The sequence below is a fragment of the Myodes glareolus genome, chromosome 11, assembly GCF_982192425.1.
Source record: "Myodes glareolus chromosome 11, mMyoGla1.1, whole genome shotgun sequence".
Taxonomy (NCBI): Eukaryota; Metazoa; Chordata; class Mammalia; order Rodentia; family Cricetidae; genus Myodes; species Myodes glareolus.
In genome coordinates, this window is record NC_142036.1 from 23769272 (window position 1) to 23787938 (window position 18667).

An 18667-nucleotide genomic window follows, 5' to 3' on the forward strand; every position below is an offset into this window, starting at 1 on the left:
GAACAGTGCCAATCAGACGGCTGCTTCCGTATGGAGGCGGTACTTCCTTCTGCAGCGTGCACGCGTGCGTGAAGTCCCGCCCCGGAACTGCAGTTTCAGACCCTGCTGCTGCTGCAGTTCCGGGTCAGGTTGGCGCAGACGTCCCCGGTGCAGGAGAGAAGTCTGGCGGTGAGTAGTCCTGGTGAGAGCGGTGCGCGTGGCCCCTCTGCGGCTGGCTCCCGGTGTCCCCAAGGCATAGTGGGTTACGGGTGCACCGTCAGCCCTGGTTCCCGGACGGCCCACGCCTGATGCCGGTAACCACGCATCCAGGCCCAGGAACTTCCCTTGAAGGTCTCGTGCGATCGCAGTGCCTGAGGAACTCTTGTAGGCGGTGCAGGGCACTTCCCAGGGCCCATTTTTAGTGACATTCTTTTCGGTTCGTCAAGGTGGGGCCGAGGTGCGGTGGGGTCGAGGTGCGGTGGGGTCGTTGTGTAGTCGATGTCTGGGACCGCTGCTTGAGCCTGGCCTGCGAGTCAGTGTGCTGCTCTCTACAACAGGCGCCATGCTAAGCGGGTTTTGACGTGCGTCACCATGTCGTATTCAAATGACGACCCAGTGGGTTAAATACCTCATTATCCTTAAATAGTAGGTGAGGGAACTGAGCCACAGAGAGGTTTACCAAAGACGCTGAGGTGCTAAGTGTTGGATCCAGATATGAATCGAGTTTTACCTTATGCTTCCACAAATTCTGTTCTTTCTTGTTTAAAGAGGATCACTGTGGAGCCACTTTGACTCAAACGAATCTCGCATAACCCATTACCCCATTTAAAGACATGGTCTCATGTGGCCATGGCTGGCTTTGAACTCCTGATCTTCCTAACTCCGTTTCTGGAAGGCTTGATACCCACTAAGCATGGTTTTACGCAGTACCGGGGGCGGAACCTAGGGCTTCATTCGTACTAGGCTAACACTCTGAGCTACAACTCCTGCTAGCTCTCGATTGCTTAAAATGTAATTAGAAAGCTTCTCGGGGTGGAGATGGCATTGCCTTGTTCTAATAGGGAAGAGAACTCGGCGCACTTGTAATAAATAAAGCATACTCTATCCCCTAAAGCCAGAAATGAAAATCCATCTCCAGTCCTTACTCCATCTTAAAAATGGCCTCTGTAGGTCAGGCACTATTTTGTCACCTCTGTTGTAATTTCAACTATTTGTGTATAGCCTAAAAGTAGATATTAGCTTGGCCCTCTCTTTTTAACAGGATTAAAACACTAAATTCTGAGAAGATCGGTAGTGTTGTTGAAGGTTGCATACAATTAAGTGTTGGGGCTGGGATCCTGACTCAAGTTAGCTCATGTTACTATATCGCCTGTGTTCCGACTGCTCCCAGCCCAGCTCCCTATTCTGTGAGCGTGCTTCATTTTCTGCCTGGGAGCATCTGCTCTATGTATGTTAAACCATCTTTGGGTTCTCGGTTGTTTGCAGGGTCAAGTATGTTTTAGGTTCATCGGAACATGTGTGTTGTCATAGAACCCATGCTTCACAGTTGCTAACCTGAAAGAACGTTTCTTTTCAGCAACCATGAAGTTAAAGGAGATCAAATCAAGGCCAAAGCCACCGAGTCGTGGTACATTTCAGACAAAGGGCATCAAAGTTGTGGGGAAGTGGAAGCAGGTGAAGATCGACCCAAATCTGTTTGCAGATGGACAGATGGATGACTTGGTGTGCTTTGAGGAACTGACAGATTACCGTTTAGTCTCCCCTGCCAAAAACCCCTCTGGTTTCTTCTCAAACGAGGAGCCCAAGAAGAGAAAGGCCCAGGCTGTTTCAGAAGAGGAGGAGGAGGATGAAGAAGAAGAGTCTAGCTCTCCGAAGAAGAAGACCAAGTTGAAGAAACGGAAAGATGTGTTAGTGACTGCCAAAGGAAGTACTGCCCAGGATGAAGTCAAAGATTCTGAGCCAGAGACTGTTTGTTTGGATCAAAAGGTAGGGGACGCAGCCTCGGAAAGCCTGGCACAGGCTGTTCCAAAAAAGAAGAAAAACAAAGGGAAAAAGAAATTAGATCTTTCCCAGAGCACCGCCTCTAAAGTGCCCAAAAAAGCAAAGACATGGATGCCTGAAGTGCATGACCAGAAGGCAGACGTGTCCGCCTGGAGGGACCTGTTTGTGCCCAAGGCTGTTCTCCGAGCACTCAGCTTCCTAGGCTTCTCCGCACCCACCCCGATCCAGGCTCTGACCTTGGCCCCTGCCATCCGGGACAAGCTGGACATCCTTGGAGCCGCTGAGACAGGTAAGGGCTGTGCTGAGAGCGGTTAGATCCAGGCTTTGGTTGCTCATAGGCTGGAAAACTGGAGAAGGGGAATGTTGAGAACATGACCACAAAAGCCATGTTGAATGACGATGTTGAGAAAGCATCCAGCTCTGGGCTGGAATCTGCCCCTGCTGACTTTGGTGCCCTTGCTTTATCTCTGTAGAGCATGTGAGATGGGGGTGGCAGTACTGCTTACTCCCTTGCTCTCAGGCTGAGAGGCTTCTGTTACAGGCCATCAAGAATGGATGTTAAATTTTTATTTATTATTTATTTATTTATTATTATTATTATTTTTACAAATGTTCTTCTTGCATGTTTTTTAGGTATGTGGGACTTTGTTTTTAAAATGTTGATAATGGTCAATTATATTGGGTTTCAGAAATGGAAACAATACATTCCTGAGAAACAGTGAACTTGATCACAATATGCTGTTTATATGTTGGATTTGGTCAGGTGTGAACATGAAATGAGAATGTCCATCTCTAGTTTTACTGTAATGTTCTTGTCTGGTGTTAGAACTGATAGTAACATCGGCCTTGATAGCTTGTGAAGCGTTCTGTTGTCAGTTATCTGAAAGAGTTTTAAATAATTGATTTTCTTTCACCTTTAAATATTTGTTAGAATTCATCTGGGCTTGCTCTTCCCTTTTAAAGAGGTTTTTAAGTACAGATTTGAAATTTTAAAACATTAGAGTTTTTTGTTTTAATTCGTTTTTCCTGTGTGATAGTTTTCAACTTAAAATTCTATCCAGTTTTCTGTTTCATGTAGCTGATGGTCTGTTACCAGGTTCATAAATGTTTTATATATTAAGACATTCTTGTCAGTGCACTAGGTTAGCTGGCTCCTTTCCGTGACAGAGCAACCATCTGTATCCTGTAGGGGGCTTTTTGTGGCGCCTGCGTTCATCTGCAGCTTTTCCTTGTGGCTTTGTTCTGATGTTAGCATGGCCTGTCCTTTCCATACTGTTCTGTAGATTTTGTTTGACAAACTGCTTTTCTATGTGCTATGCTTTTCTTGTGTGTAGTACATAATTTTTGTTCTTTAACTGAGTTATTCAGGCCATTTGTACTTAATGTGGTTACAGAAAACAGCTGAGTTAAGTCTGTTCCGACTTTTCCCTAGTTGTCCAAGAGGTTCTTTGTTGTTTGTTACCTTACTTGAGATTGAATTTTTTGGTGATATTACAGATTAAATATTTATTTGAAATATTTGAGACACTTACTGTTTTAGATTTGGATTTTTTTAAATTAAAATTTCATCTATATAGTGAAATATCTTAGGAATAGGATCCACGACTGTGTATGAAATCCACTTATATTTTATACACTCCTTAAAAATATAGCCTGTAGGCCATGTTGGCAACTCAGAATGTTTAAAATTTTTTAGTATTTGGGAATTCAGATTTTTGGGTTGGGATCCTCAGCTTGTATTAGGATGTTTTTAAGAACAAACAGAAACTGTGATGGTACATGCCTTTAAGAAGCAGGAAGGTCTGTGGGTTCAGCCTGGTCTACAGAGCAAGTTCCAAGCCAGCCAGAGCTGCATAGACCTTCATCTCAAAATGAAACAACAGAAAACGAGATGTTTGTTGTGACACCACAGCTGCTGTGGGGTTTTACCAAACCAAGTACTTCATCTCTCAACTCCAGCCGTGTGCCCTTTTCTGCAGGTCAGTTCTGTCTACTTCCCCAACAAGCCTAGGTCCAGTCGCACAAGCCTGTTTCCTTACTGGGCTCCGTTCCTGACTTGTTCAAATGAAGGAGTGCATAGTAACCTCCTTGGTTTAATACTTTTCTAAAAAGCCCCCAGAACCCAGGGAGACATATGCACTGGCTTAAAGGGTATAACTCGGGAACAGTTCGATTGGAGAGAGCGACAAAATGCTGAGGACAGAGGACTTCCGTGTACCCGTCTGGGCATACCAGCTTTTATGAGTTCCCCATCCGGGAGAGCTCTTCAAATCCCATCCTTTGCAGTGTTCATATAGAGCTTCCTTCCATTATAACCTATTAAAGCCTTGGTCGTTGGACATGGACATTGGTCTTCAGTCCTCCTCTCCGAGGGATGTGCATGAGAGTCCCAGCCTGTGGCCACCAGCCATGCCCTCAAGTTTTCCAGGTGCGATTGGTCTCAGTTCACCGTCATCTCACTAGTGCACATAGACCCTGTTACTCCTGAGGCCAGGAACGGAAGGTGGGGATGAACTGTTATAACAAAAGATGCTCCTAATGAGAAGTTAGAGTTGTTTCCAGAAGTTCTGTGCCAGGAACTGGGAATGAGACCAAGTACACATTCATTGCGCTGTCTCCTTTCTTGTTTTGCTAGCCACAGGTCTTTGTGGTGTCTTTTAGTGTTTGCCTTAGGTTTCACAGTCTGTTACGGTTTGTGCACATATATTTATCATAGTTTGCCTTCAAGTGATACAGTGCCTTATGTGTGATACAAGAGCCTCAAGGGTGCATTTCCATTTCTCCCTCTTTTGTACTTTTGTTGTATGTTTTTTGGTTGTGTATTTCTATCTGTGTTGGAAATCAGGACTATGCTTTAACTGTTTTGCTGTAAGCAGTTATTTTTTAAAAGAGGTTTAAAAAGTACCAGTTTCTTTCTGTTTCTGTAATTTCCAATGCACTTCATTCCCTGTGTAGATGGAGATTCTCATCGACCACCATCCTTTCTTCTGCATGGAAGCTTTGGCTAGCATTCTTTGTAACAGCTCTGTCTGCCAGTGAATTGGCTCAGCTTTGTAAGCTAAATCAGCCTTTGTTTTGTGTTTGTTTTCTGGGTAGTTCTGAATTGTCAGTTTTATTTTTCCTAGACTGTTAGTTACACATGCTGCCATGATATATTTCGGCATTCTTTGTCTCTGATGAAAGTGTAGTTTTTCTTAAACTTTTGAAGTTTTTTGTTTGTTTTAAGCTTTTGTTTCTAATGTTTTGTTTCTTTGCTGTGATTATTTTTTAACTTGGAACTATTCATAAAAGTTTTTTCTCCCTTTTTCCAAGTTTTTAAAAACATTTCTATATGTATGTGCATTTATATATAGGTTTGCACAAGCCAAGGCCTTTGTGTGGAGGTTCTAAGACAACTTGTGGGAGCAGGTTTGCTCCTCCCCCATGTGGGTCTTGGGATCAATCGCAGATCGGCAGACTTAGTGGCAAGTGTCTTTATCCATTGAACCATCTCATCTCACCAGCCCATGAGAGTTCCTTGCAGGTTTGGATTAGGCCTTTTTTCTTCTAGAGACCATGATTGATCTCCCCCACCCCCCGGGACATTCTTGCTTGTTACCTTTAGTATCTAGGAAGGGTACCTTTCAGGTCTCCTAGTAGATCCCCAAACACACATGAGATGCTCTGAGCTGTCTGTACTTTCTGCACATTTATGTAGATTGAATGTCTTTTATATCTTGAGCATTTATACATTGTAGTCATACTTTCTGCAGATTGAAATATAACAGCAAAATTAACATTAATTTCTTCATCACAGTTTCATGGAAGGAATATTCATTCTTACTGTAGTAAGAATCTTAGTGACCAAGTCATGACTTTTTTTCCCCTAAGTTGAGACTTTACAGCTTCCAATCAAAGAACACCTTACAGCCTCTCTTTAGCATGTCTGAGCTGCTCTGGGAGAGCTCGTCTCAGGTGCTAGGACAGCAGCCAGGGGCACACAGTCTGATAGCAGATCTCTGCATGACTGGCAAGCAGGTGGGTAACATTTACACTGTGAATACACTGGACAGAAGGAAGACTCGTGTAGATGGAGCCAGACAGTGTGGGAGTTCCCTATACTGCTTAGAATGATAAGCAGCTTGAAGTTTATGAAGTGTTTATTTATGGACTTGTCAGTTTAGTACTTTTTGGGCCATAATTGACCATGAATAGCTGAAATGCAGAAAGTAAAATGACAATTAAGGAGAAAAGCTGTGCTTCAGATTTTCAGGTTGTAGTGTCCTTTTTGGCCTCTTGGGTGATGTGGGCTCCTTATGCCTTCACAGGTCAGTTTTAAAACACACGGGCCTAGAGACAAACTTGTTAGGATTTCTGAAAGAACTGTTGATTGTATTCCTTCTCTGAAGAAGGTTGAAGCGATGCACAGGTTTTTCCGCAATAAAACACACTCACCTTTCTTTCTTTTTGGTTTCATCACTGGGGTGTTTGTTCATTGTCACTGGTGACGTCAGATCTAGTGCCAGCATGCTGTGCCTTTCTTGTTTTATGCCACATACTCGGCTGCCATGCTCTTCACGAGCCTGTGAAGAGTGGTGGTGCTTTGGGTCGGTCACGCTGACCCTCAGTGCTTTCAGAGTCCCTTATTTCTGTGCAAAGGCAGGAGCTTCAGACAGTGATGTGCTGCATCATGGATTCCTGTTGTGTTTGCTTTACTTCTAAGGAAGCGGGAAAACGCTTGCTTTTGCCATCCCGATGATTCATGCGGTGCTGCAGTGGCATAAGATGAAGGCTCCACCTATCCCACATAGCGCTGGGATACCACCAAGGGAGAGCAGGGTAGGAGCCGCTGCTGATCTTGGATCACCTCGCACGGATGGGACTGAGTCTGGAGTGTTTCTTCATGAGGCCAGAACTGAGAATGAAGCACAGCCCAGTGAGGCTGGGGCGAAGACCGAACCCAAGACTAGTGCCTCTGCTTCAGCCTGGGCACCGCTCTCCCGTGATGGTGATGATGCTGGTGAAGGACCTTCTTCCTTGGTTGAGGACAAGCTTGTCCCCAAGCAGAATGAGGACGGAGGAGACGAGCTTGACGAAGAGCAGCCTGGGAGGTTAAGGCAGGAGCTGTGTGACCGCATTGCTGTCTATAAGGTGCACCCACGGCGCCCCCTGCTGGGACTCGTCCTGACGCCCACTCGAGAGCTGGCCATCCAGGTCAGACAACACATTGATGCTGTGGCCAGGTTTACAGGTGAGATTTAGTTCCACGGAATAAATGTTTCTAAATGCCAGGTGACTGCAGTGGGAGCTGTGGCTCCTGTCCTCTCGCAGCGATTTCTTACTTGCTGGAATTAAGTCCTTTAGAATTGTTGAGTTCCCATAAGGGGACCAGATATCTAAAATGTTTATAGTAACCTAACCTTTTAATAACAAGTTTGCTGACTGCCTTGTGGTAAAAGCTTAATTCTATACCTTTTGGGAAGGGTTTCCACACTATGGTGTTTATCCTAATGAAAGCCACATTGCATGGCTGAGTTCTCACTCAAGTGCAAGGCACTTGCCGAGCACCTCAGCTGTCCTGTCCCTTGGCCCAGAAGCAGTCCTCTTCCCGAGAGATGACAACTCCAGGCCCCAGAAGAGCTCGGGTTCACTTAATGGAAGGGGGCTGAAAGGGCTCCTTACGGTGTGCCGTGTAAACATCCTGCCCAGCACTGTAGTGCACCACTGCTCGTGGTCAGAGCTGTGCAGCTAAGTTTGACCAGGTTCAAATCCCGCCTTTCTCTTGTGGTTAGAAAGAAATGGCAAAGTCAACAGGGTCCAGACCACAAGCTACAGGCTGCCTGCTAAGACCTCTAGGAGTCAAACCAGACCGACTTTTTCAGTACTCCTTGGCATAGAGAGCTGTGCTGGTGACCATGTGCTAGTCCAGAGGATGAGCAGCCAGGTGGAGTAGCAGTGTCTGTTTTCTGTCCGTAGGGATTAAGACAGCAATTTTAGTTGGTGGAATGTCCACACAAAAGCAGCAGAGGATGCTGAATCGCCATCCAGAGATTGTGATCGCCACCCCTGGTCGACTCTGGGAGTTAATTAAAGAAAAACATCCTCATTTAAGCAACCTTCGGCAGCTCAGGTGAGAGGCGGCCCCTCTCCCTTCTCTTACCCTCTGAAGTGAGCCTGAGGTGTGTGATGTGTGCAGGATGGCATGGGTAATGCTTTCTCACTGCCACAAAATACTGTGGCCATCCAGGCCCTATCCTTGCAAACCAAGCATTCACGAGAGAAGTTGGCAATGGTGGGGTGCTTGTGTGTGTGTGTGAATGAGAGTGTGTGACTGGGGTGGGAGTGGGATATTCTGTAGAGGTTTTTCTTCCCTGCAGTTGCACTAACCAAAGATGTGGCCTGTCTGGTCTGCAGGTGCCTCGTGATAGATGAAGCTGATCGAATGGTTGAGAAAGGCCATTTTGCTGAGCTCTCCCAGCTTCTAGAGATGTTAAATGATTCCCAGTACAACCCCAATCGACAAACTCTTGTGTTTTCTGCCACACTAACCCTGGTACACCAAGCTCCTGCTCGAATCCTTCATAAGAAGCATGTGAAGAAAATAGATAAAACCGCCAAACTTGACCTTCTCATGCAGAAGATTGGCATGCGGGGCAAGCCAAAAGTTATTGACCTCACGAGGAATGAGGGTACAGTGGAGACCCTGACAGAGACCAAGATCCACTGTGAGACAGATGAGAAAGACTTGTATCTCTACTATTTCCTCATGCAGTACCCAGGCCGCAGCCTGGTGTTTGCCAACAGCATCTCCTGCATCAAACGCCTCTCTGGGCTCCTCAAGGTCCTGGACATCATGCCGCTGACTCTGCATGCCTGCATGCACCAGAAACAGAGGCTCAGAAACCTGGAACAGTTTGCCCGTCTGGAAGAGTAAGTGAACCCTGTCCCCAAAAGCCTGGCTTTGAACCATGAGACACTGTACCCGGGGGGTACCCCACCCCTGTCATAAGTCCCTAAGGAGCAGAAGACAGGCTAGCTCTCTTTTTTCTTCTTCTTCCCTCTTTTCCTTAATTTTATTTCTATATTTGACAGTGTCACAATTCATTGTATTTGTTTGCTGTTAGCGTTCTCAGAGACTTCCAGTAAGTAGTTAGACTACAGATGAAGTCCTGGGCATCCAGTTACTTCTAACACCCTTGAGAAGTGGCAGAGTGCATTGTGATTGAGAGCAGATACTATAACCAGAGTATCTGACAGCAAATCCTGAACCCTTCACTTCCTTGAAGGTCAAGTTAGTCAATGTCTCTGTGCTTCATTGTCTCACACTTAGGGTAGCGGGTGCTGATGGGATTGCTAGAAGAATAAAGTGACTGGCAACGGTGAAGGGAAAGTATTGGAACTACTACCCAGTGTGACCTTCAGTAATCACGGGCCCCTCCCACTGCTATTGTCATCGCTCTTCTCACTTTGTAGATGACGGTGATGTCTAGAAAAGTTCACCAGCTTGCCCAAGTTTTCACAACGTGGAAGTGACAGGGCTGGGTCTCAGGTGCATCTGTCAGACCCCAGAGCCTATGGGCCAACTCTGATGCAGGGAGTGAGTACAGGCTGTCTGTGTAGGGAAGACTGAGGTAATCTGTCAGTATGGGAGAGAGTAAGTGAGAAAGTATTAGGAGGTAAAGACACTGATCCAGAATGTGTGTGGCTTCATTTCATTCACTGACAGAATATAACATGTGCTTTTCTCAGCCTCAGCTTAATTGTAAAAGGGAGGTGATAGTATTACCTTGTGGGGCTATAGTGTGGAGTGCTTAGTGGGTGCTAAGCTGTCTTATAATTGTTATTCATTTTGTTGTTGTTTGTTTCCATTACAGCTGTGTTCTCTTGGCAACAGATGTGGCAGCTCGGGGTCTGGATATTCCTAAAGTTCAACATGTCATCCATTACCAGGTATGGCTCTTAGCATGAAAGCCCCTCCCCGCCATCCTGCTCCCTTCAGTGAATGGGAAAGTGTTAAAGCAAAGGTTGGAGCAGAGGGGAGGAGTATTTCCCTGCAGCATGTTCACATTAGCATCTAGTGCCCATTATGACTGCTTTTGAGACAGCAGCATCCTATCAAATAACCTTTCTCTTCGGGCCACTTATATCTACAGATTAAAGTGTCAGTCCCTCCCACCCTCTTACCTTCCAATGGCATGGCTGAACATTTGTCTTAGTGTGCTTTTGTTACTATAACAGAATGCCTAAGGCTAGGTGATTTGTAAAGAGGGTGTGCCTGTTGATTCTGGGGGCTGGGAGTTCAAGGGCATGCTACCAGTGTCTGTTCTGCTCGCTCTTCTCTCTGCTTCTGGTGGGAGCCCTGAGGTAGAGGAGTGCGCAGCATGGCCAACATGAAGGAGACTGCTATGTCTCTTGTTAACCAGTCTGCCCCAGAGAGCAAGAACTCACTCCATTCCTCTTTCCAACCCACCTACAAACACTTCCCGCTAGGCCCGCCCAGCACTGCTGCCCTTGTTATACTGAAGAATTAGGCTGCAGCAGGAGTTTTGGTGGGGACAGACCACAGCAGCATTTTTGTTTTTATAGTTTTAATTTATATTGAAAATTGATTTTTTCATATAGTATATTTTTTATATAGTATATTCTAATCATGGTTCCCTCCCTTAAGTCATCCCAGATCCTCCCATCTTCCCACTCCCACACATCTATACCTTTTCTTTCTTTCTCATTACAAAATAGGCAACAATACAAAGAAATAGGACAATACAGACTAGGACAATAACAAACAGAAAAAAGGGCCAAAGATAAAGCATAAGAAACACATACAGATGCAGAGACATACACACTCCCACAAACAAATCCCATAAGCACACAAAGTTACAGACCATGATATATAAACAAAAGACCTGTAAAGGAAAAAAAGCCCAGACAAAGCATTATGTGAGAAAAACCCTCCAAAAATGCCACTGAGTTCATTTTCTGTTGGCTGTCTACTTCTAGGCATGGATCCTGCCCTTAGTGTGATTTGTATACCCAGTGAAACTGTTGGAGAAAACTAATTTTTCCTTTGCCTGTGGTTCTGTTGAGGATGGGCTTGCATCCACTCCTCTCAGCACTGAGACCCCTTCTGTGCAGGCCCTGTGAAGGCTGCCTCATTCTCTGTGTTCGTGTATGTCAATCCTGCTTTGTTTAGAAGGCCCCATTTCTTTGGTGTCTTCCATCCCTACTGGCCTTACACTCTCCCCACCTTTCCTCTTCCACAGTGTTCCCTAATGTGTGAGGGAAGGGATTTGCTGGAGACATCTCAGAGGATAGCAGACTTTTCATTTGTACGTTCCCTTAGCAGAACAGTGGTACTCCGCTAAGTCTGTGACCTATCTAATACCAGATTCTTGGCCACCTGAGCAGTGTCAGGCATGAGTTTCATCTCGCAGAGTGATCCTTAATTCTAAGCAGATATTGGTTGGTTACTCCCACGACTTTTGTGTGTGTTGTCTCTCTCTCTCTCTCATCTGTATGTATGTGTGTGTGTGTGTGTGTGTGTGTGTGTGTGCACCAGCACATTATATATGCGGGTCATCATTGTAGATTGAAGGGTTTGTATCTGGATTGCCATTTGCCTTTCTCTTCTTGTAACAACCAGAGTACCTTCCAGTACCGTGAACGCTAGTCTGCGTAAGCACTCACTAGCCCATAAGGATGATGATTCTAGGTAGGCATCAGCTCAGCTTCTTCATGTTCAGTGAGTTGTGTAGGTGCTGTCTTCAGCAGTAGGGTCTTACCATTAGTTTGTGGAGAGCAACAGTTAGCAGTAGCTTGGGTTGTTTGGGGGTTTTGTATAGGACCCTCACAGCAGTATGTTAAATGGCTAGTCTGGTGTGCAGTGCAAGAGTGGTGTCGTTAAGACCTCCCTTGGCTAAATCCTAGCTGTGTGACCTTCAACAAATTCTTTGGTCTCCCTCCTCAGTTTTCTCATTTTGTGGATGGCAGGGTAGTGTGTTGCTGGGTTAGGAAGGCATATGTAAAGGTCTTGGGCTGCCCAATTGGAAACACTGACTACATGTTCTGGAACAGCAGCAGCAGTAGCATTAGTGATTGTGAAGAGCGAACAGCAGCAGGTAGTTGTAGCTGGGAGCACGGGCTCCAGATCCTACCGCAGGAGTAGAACACCACTCTGATGCCTCAGGGTTGACAGCTTTGGGCCAGGACTTTGGCACCATTCATTGTTGTGCTGTTACCTATAAGCTGGAAGCAACAACCGCACCTGCCCCTTAGGGTTGTTAGAACTGGCTGGAGAGTGAAGCACCCACCACGGTGTGGAAAGTCTGCCATCTCTTAGGACATTTTTTGTAAGCAGGGTTTTTCGTTGGGACCACTGGTTCCCCAGTTACACAGAGACTTAATATTAATTATAAATGCTCAGCCGATAACTTAGGCTTGTTACTAAACTAGCACTTGCAACTTAAATTAACCCATATTTCTTACCTACATTCTACCACTTGGCAGTACCTTTTTTCAGCACAGAATGCTTGTCTTGCTTCTTGTGTAACCTCTACCTGCCCAACTATTGGCCAGTCAGCTCTTTATTAACATGAGAATGATACATATTTACAGTGTACAGAAAGATTGTTCCACAGAAGTTTTTTACTTTTTTTATTTTTTTTTGCTTTGAAAAATATTTTGGGAGTACCAGTTTCAGATTAGCTCATCTCTGGAACCAGGTACTGGGTTGCTTGTAGACGATACCAGGACCACATAACATAGTCCCAGCCCCTAAGAAGCACTGCATCCCATAGTGGAGATATGGCCACTACTGTAACATAAGACGGGAAATTATCACATGTAATACAGTTTGAGAGGTGCTGAGTGCTTTCCAGAAGATGGTACTGTTCCAGGATGGAGAGGATGGGGTGTGCAGAGGGAGAAAAGGGCTGTGTGGGTAGCTGTGTTTGGGGTACGTCTTCGTTAGGGTTCTGCTGCTGTAATAAACACCATGACCCAAAAGCATCCTGGGGAGGAGAGCGTTTGTTTCACTTTACAGTTTATAGCTCACTGTGAAGGGAGGGCAGGGCAGGAGCCTGGAGGCAGGAACTGAAGCTGACAGCCGTAGAGTGCTGCTTACTGACTGGTTCCTGCTGGTTTCCTCAGATTGCTTGCTTATATAACCCAAGACCACCTGTGGAGGGGGCTCTCACATCAATCATCAATCAATAAAATGCCCCCAGACTTGTCCATAGGCCAATTGATCTGATTGCAGTGTTTCCTCAGTTGAAGTTCCGTCTTTGCAGATGACTTAACACAGGGTCACTACTCGGAGTGAGGGAGAGGAGGACCTTGTTGGGACGTGAGTAGGTGAACAGTTGTGGCCAGCAGAGTCAGCTAGGAACGGATGGCTGAAGCCTAGAGTGTCACGGTCAGGAGTTGGCTCTTCATTCTATAACATGAAAGGTGGCAAGCCTCATTGCTAGAACATGGTAAGCGGTCTGCAGTAGACACTGAGCCACTGTACTTCATTAGTCTTGGTTGCCCCAGGAGGCAGGGTATGAATACTCATGCCATGTTGTCTGTGGACAATGTACCTGCCATAGGTTGACCTGGGCTTCGCAGGTCTTTGAATTGAATCCTGGTTCCCACACTCATTTAGTTGGTTAATTAGGGGAAGTGAGTAGACCACCTTGTATTTTAGTTTCCTGGTTTACAATATGTGAGTAATGTTCAAGTATTTCCTATGACTAGGATAGTTTTACCTTCATTTTATTTTCTTTTTTTTTTTCCAAACAGCGTTTTTCTCTGTAGCTCTGACTGTCCTGGAACTCTCTTTGTAGACCAGGCTGGCACAGAGATCTGCCTGCCTCTGCCTTTCAAGTTCTGGGAATAATGGCGAAGGCATGTGCTACACTGCCGGACCTTCATTACATTTCTATTTCTGTGATAAAACAGTGTGACCAAGGCAATTTAGAAGAAAGGGTTTATTTATGGTTAATGGCTATGGTTCCAGAGTGATAAGTCCACAATGAGGGAGGAGAGCTAATGGGTGGGAGGCGGGTGGAGCAGGAGCTGAGTGCTCAGCTGCAGATATGATACAGAGAGTACACTGGAAATGGTACGTGGCTTCCGAAGCCTCAAAGCCTGCCACCAGTGACACACTTTCCCAGCAAGGTAATACCTCCTAAGCCTCAAAAATGGGAACCAGATATTCAGAGACCTAGGAAACATCTCATTCACACCACACATACAGTGTTCTGTGGCTGGTTGGCCTCGGGCAGTCACTCAGTGACTGTTCTGTCGTCAGTTGCCCGTGCCGAGTGGGGACATTGCAAAGCTGAGACTGAAGTAGACTAGATGGCGTTGGTTACAAGGGGCGTGGGAGTGGCGAGTAGAAGAGACACCCAGGTTGATTGTGAAGAGCTGAGCCAGTGTGGAGGCCATGGGAGCCTGGTGGGTGGACTGTCAACTTAGGGACAGTCTGTGTTTCTGGAAGTAGGGTTACATTGGTCCACAGTGCTGGAGAGGTTTCTGACCCTCAGAGAGCAGAGCCAGTTTGGGGCTGTGGCTCTGAGGGAAAGAACACTGCTGGACATTGTCTGTGTGCTGATCCTCTTTGCTGCTTTGGCAGGTGCCCCGCACCTCAGAGATTTATATCCACCGGAGTGGTCGAACTGCCCGTGCTACCAGTGAAGGCCTCAGCTTGATGCTGATTGGGCCTGAGGATGTGATGAACTTCAAGAAGATTTACAAAACTCTGAAGAAGGATGAGGACATCCCACTGTTCCCAGTGCAGTCAAAGTACATGGATGTGGTCAAGGTAAAGCAGTTAAACCCCCCTCATGGAGCACCTTGCTCTGAGACCAGAAGCCTAGAGAACTGAGAAGTGGTTCTGCTGATGGCTGGATGGTGGCTTTTGTAAAAAGGCTGGGAGCACCAGACCTGGGAGAAAGGCAGAAAAGGGTTGTGGTGGTATTTTTCTGTGCTTACCTGAAGATCAGAGTTTGGAGCTAGCCACTAGTTAGCTGTAGGGGCCAGGCGGTGGTGCACACCTTTAATCCCGGCACTTGGGAGGCAGAGGCAAGACAGATCTCTGAGTTCAAGGCCAGCCTGGGCTACACAAGATTGTATCAGTCTAAGAGAGAAACAGCCAGGCAGTGGTGACTCTCACCTTTAATCCCAGCACTAGGAAGGTCGAGACAGGAAGGGATCCAGCTGGGCGGAGAGAGGGCTATAAAGCGGGAAGAGACAGGAGGCATAGCATTCAGTCTCAGTCTGAGGATTCCTGGAGAGAGGATCGCCCATTCGGTCTGAGGATTCGGTAGAGGTAAGAGCTAGCAGCTGGCTGCTCCGCTTCTCTGATCTTTCAGCATTTACCCCTTTATCTGACTCGGGGTTCTTATTGAAGACCAATTAGAGTTCGTGCTACATTTTCTCCCCCATTCACTTTGGTGTGTGATCTGGAAGTCTCCACTGCTTCCACTCCAACTAGACAGTGCAGTGAGCACAGCCATACTGACATCTGTCAGAGAGCTGTGAACAGCAAGGTGAATGCTGAAGGTTTGGTGTACTCCTGTAGCAGAGACAGTAAGGCTTGCTTTCTGTATCTGGATTAACTCGGGAGCATTCACTGTGAAGGTGTACCCTGGGTCTCGGTGTAGCAGGGACTAATGTGGGGTATTCTCCCCAGAGGTGTGTGTCTAGGCCAGGCCCACAGCACAGTGAGATTTCCGTGGAGCCTTGAGGCTAGCAGGCATGTGGTTATGATGTGGGGAGAGGAACTTTCATCTTTCACAGAGGTGAGGAAGGGCAGAGAGGGGGTGGAGTTGCAGCCATTGAGGGAGTGGAAACAAGGCAGCTGGAGGGCCTGTGGCCACCTGGCATGGAAGGTATGTTGGTCGTGTGAGGATTGGTGATGGGGCTGGTGGGAGGTGGGGAGGGACACAGAATTCCTGTTGAGCCTGGGAGCACCCCATTTTTATGGTTTCTTATCCTCAGTGCACGTGATCTCCCATGTCAGGTTGAAGGGGGCATTGTATCACTGCATTCTGACCCCAAAGCCATGAGAAGAATTGAGGAGACCAAATGTGACACCTGGGGAGACTAGTTCAGTCTGGCCACCCGTAAGTTGGAAGCCTGGGACAGTCCTCTATGAGGTGCAAGCAGGCTTTCGTGGTTGTGTGGATAATGATGACCAGGTGTTGTCAGGAGCCCAGGCAAAGGGTTTCAGTGGGATCTGAGTTAGTCTCGCTGCTTACAGCTCACAGAGCAGTTAGGACAGTTTCAGTGAAGCTTCGCTTGCTGAGAGGCCCGGGCCCTGTCAAATGGGAATTTTGTGCCCCTGTCCCCTCAGGAGCGGATCCGCCTAGCCCGACAGGTTGAAAAGGCTGAGTACCGGAACTTCCAGGCTTGTTTGCACAACTCCTGGATTGAGCAGGCGGCGGCAGCCCTCGAGATCGAGCTGGAAGAAGACATGTACAAAGGTGCGCCCAGGCTGGGTGGGTGGGAGGCTGCCTCCAGCACTGGATTTCCCTTAACTTGCACGTGGCTGGAACCATCGTCGCTTCTGTGACCCATCAGAAACAGCAGTGGGCCCTTTTCTTGTCTCATGCCTACTCATCCCGGGTGGGCCTGCCCTGGACCTTTCCTATGTGTCTGATTCTGTCCCATATGACAGCCCATGGAGTCTCCGACCAGGAGCAGACACAGCAGATGTCCTAGTTAATGCAGCCTGTTCTCTTACTGTGTCCTTAGCCTCTTTGTATGCCTCTTTCTTCTGTAAGACAGGCAGTAAACTTCCTGTCTCCTGGCTTAAGATTGAGTAAAGGAGGCAAACTGTGTACAGGTGTGCTCAAAAATAGGTGTAGAAGACTGTTAAGTCATTATTTATCGTTGTATTTAGTACTGCACCTGCCTTGCAAGGCAGCAAAGCACCTCCATATCTCCCAACACCCTAGCCTCTTGGCATGAATCGAGTGGGAACTATTATTCTTTTACATGCAGGGGATGGCTCCCAAAGAGAAGGAATCTGTACATTAGAACAGCTCTACCGCCAGGCATTACCTAAGCCCTCTTCTGTCTTTGGGCCAGAAGCCAAGGAAGGGACCAGGCTGCACGGCCTTGCGTAGGGAAGCTGAGGATTACATCTGGGGCTCATGACAGTGTTTGTGCTCCTTCTTCCACACAGCCGCTCAGCTCAGCTGTGGTGTTGGCTTCTCTGCCCAGCCATCAAGTTGAGAGGCAGACTGCTGCTCAGTGTGGGAGCCGGGAGTTTGCCAACAGTGCACTCCTCCTTGTGGCTCTGACCTAGGGCTCAAATAGAGATGTGAGTCCCTGACTTTCCTTTTTGAGGTCAGGCTTGCTTGGATGGGGACTTGGGCTGCGTCCACCTCAGTGTGCAGTTACAGCATTGTTTGGGGAGGTACTGAAGAATCAGGCTGCAGAGAAGTGTTTACTCTCTTCTGAGGAGTGTGTGGTTGCCGTACTTGAGGTGGCAGTGTGTGTCTAGCTGCAGTGGTAGAGCAGCAGTCTTCAGTCAGATGTGAGCTCCGATCTCGGACAGTTTGCTTTGCACCAGTGATGTGACTCCTAAGACCGGGTTACCTTCTCTGTAAATTGAGGACTGTCTTTACTGGCCCTGAACAGTGACGGACGGTGGCCCATCGCATCTCTCCTAAACAGAAATTTTGTTTATGGTTCTGAACTTCAAGCACCATAACTTATATTAGTCTAAAAAAGTGTTTCTGCATAAACATGATGTTATATTTGTATCTCAAGGAGGAAAAGCCGACCAGCAGGAAGAGCGTCGGCGACAGAAGCAGATGAAGATCCTGAAGCAGGAGCTACGCCATCTGCTCTCCCAGCCACTCTTCCAGGAGAACCTGAAGACCAGGTACCCCACACAGTCTGGCAGGCCGCCTCAGCCTGTGGTGGCCCCCGGGAATGGCGAGTCTGCGCTGAGCTGCCTCTCCAGACAGAAGAGGAGGAGGAAGAAGCCAAAAGAGCATCGGCCACCACCACAGCCAAGTTCAAGCACAAGCTAACTTGCCCCCAGCGTGATGACTGCTCAGTGGTACCTCTCCTCCAGCCATCTGTGAAAGCCTTCCTAGCCTGCGCTTCACTCCGCCATCCACCCAGGAAAATGTCTCACTCTTCCATCTTTTAGCCAAAAAGACCTCGTGCACATGTGTGTTGTGGAGTAAGTGTAGTAGCCAGCAACTGTGTCTCTGCATCCAGTTTATGCAGGCTTCTTGTGTACACCTTGGTTTCCCAATTAAAAACAAGTGGGAGCAGAGAATCACCCTGAGGGTGTTGCAGTGTATTTTGTCATTAATTCTGAGATTCCCTTGGGCCAGCACAGCACTGTTCCTTCATAGGGGAAATGATGTCACTGTATCACAAACTGTCAGGTCTTCAGCCTATGTCCCTGTCCTTTTCCACAGTGATATAATACCAGCTCCTTTTCTGTGTCACACTGCTGTCTTATCTAAGCCACCCTGGAAGGTGGACAGGGAAGAGCTTGCTGTCCTTGGACTGCCCTCAGCTCATAAGGGTGTCAGTCACTAATCTGTAGGGTCCAGAGAGACCACGGGATCTGGCCCAAGCTCCTGGGCATGATTCCGTGAATTGTCTTTGTCCTAGCCTTTTTGTAAAACAGACTCCTCAGTCTGAATTGTCATGTGTCATTCCTGGTGTATGGCTGTGTTCTCTAGGAGGAGCTCAG

At 47.1% G+C, this 18667-nt stretch overlaps 1 protein-coding gene across 2 annotated transcripts; it reads left to right on the forward strand.

The window, feature by feature from the left end:
- Positions 1–63: 63 nt before the first annotated feature.
- Ddx24 (DEAD-box helicase 24) lies at positions 64–18241 on the forward strand. Of its 2 annotated transcripts, none has more exons than XM_048449527.3 (9): positions 64–168; positions 1556–2269; positions 6683–7210; positions 7936–8089; positions 8374–8889; positions 9834–9909; positions 14576–14764; positions 16298–16427; positions 17722–18241. In XM_048449527.3, exons 2-9 carry the CDS (start codon positions 1561–1563, stop codon positions 17985–17987), a joined length of 2568 nt encoding a protein of 855 aa, XP_048305484.3. In that variant the 5' UTR covers positions 64–168; positions 1556–1560; the 3' UTR covers positions 17988–18241. The 2 variants fall into 2 exon arrangements, with proteins under 2 accessions (XP_048305484.3, XP_048305485.3); XM_048449528.3 differs by having other exon boundaries at positions 111–181.
- The last annotated feature ends 426 nt before the right edge of the window (positions 18242–18667 follow it).

Coding starts and splice junctions, on each gene's coding strand:
- Ddx24 (XM_048449527.3), top strand. CDS start 1,561: ATGAAGTTAAAGGAGATCAAATCAAGGCCAAAGCCACCGAGTCGTGGT. Junction 2,270..6,682: donor CCTTGGAGCCGCTGAGACAG/GTAAGGGCTGTG, acceptor TTTACTTCTAAG/GAAGCGGGAAAACGCTTGCT. Junction 8,890..9,833: donor CAGTTTGCCCGTCTGGAAGA/GTAAGTGAACCC, acceptor TTTCCATTACAG/CTGTGTTCTCTTGGCAACAG.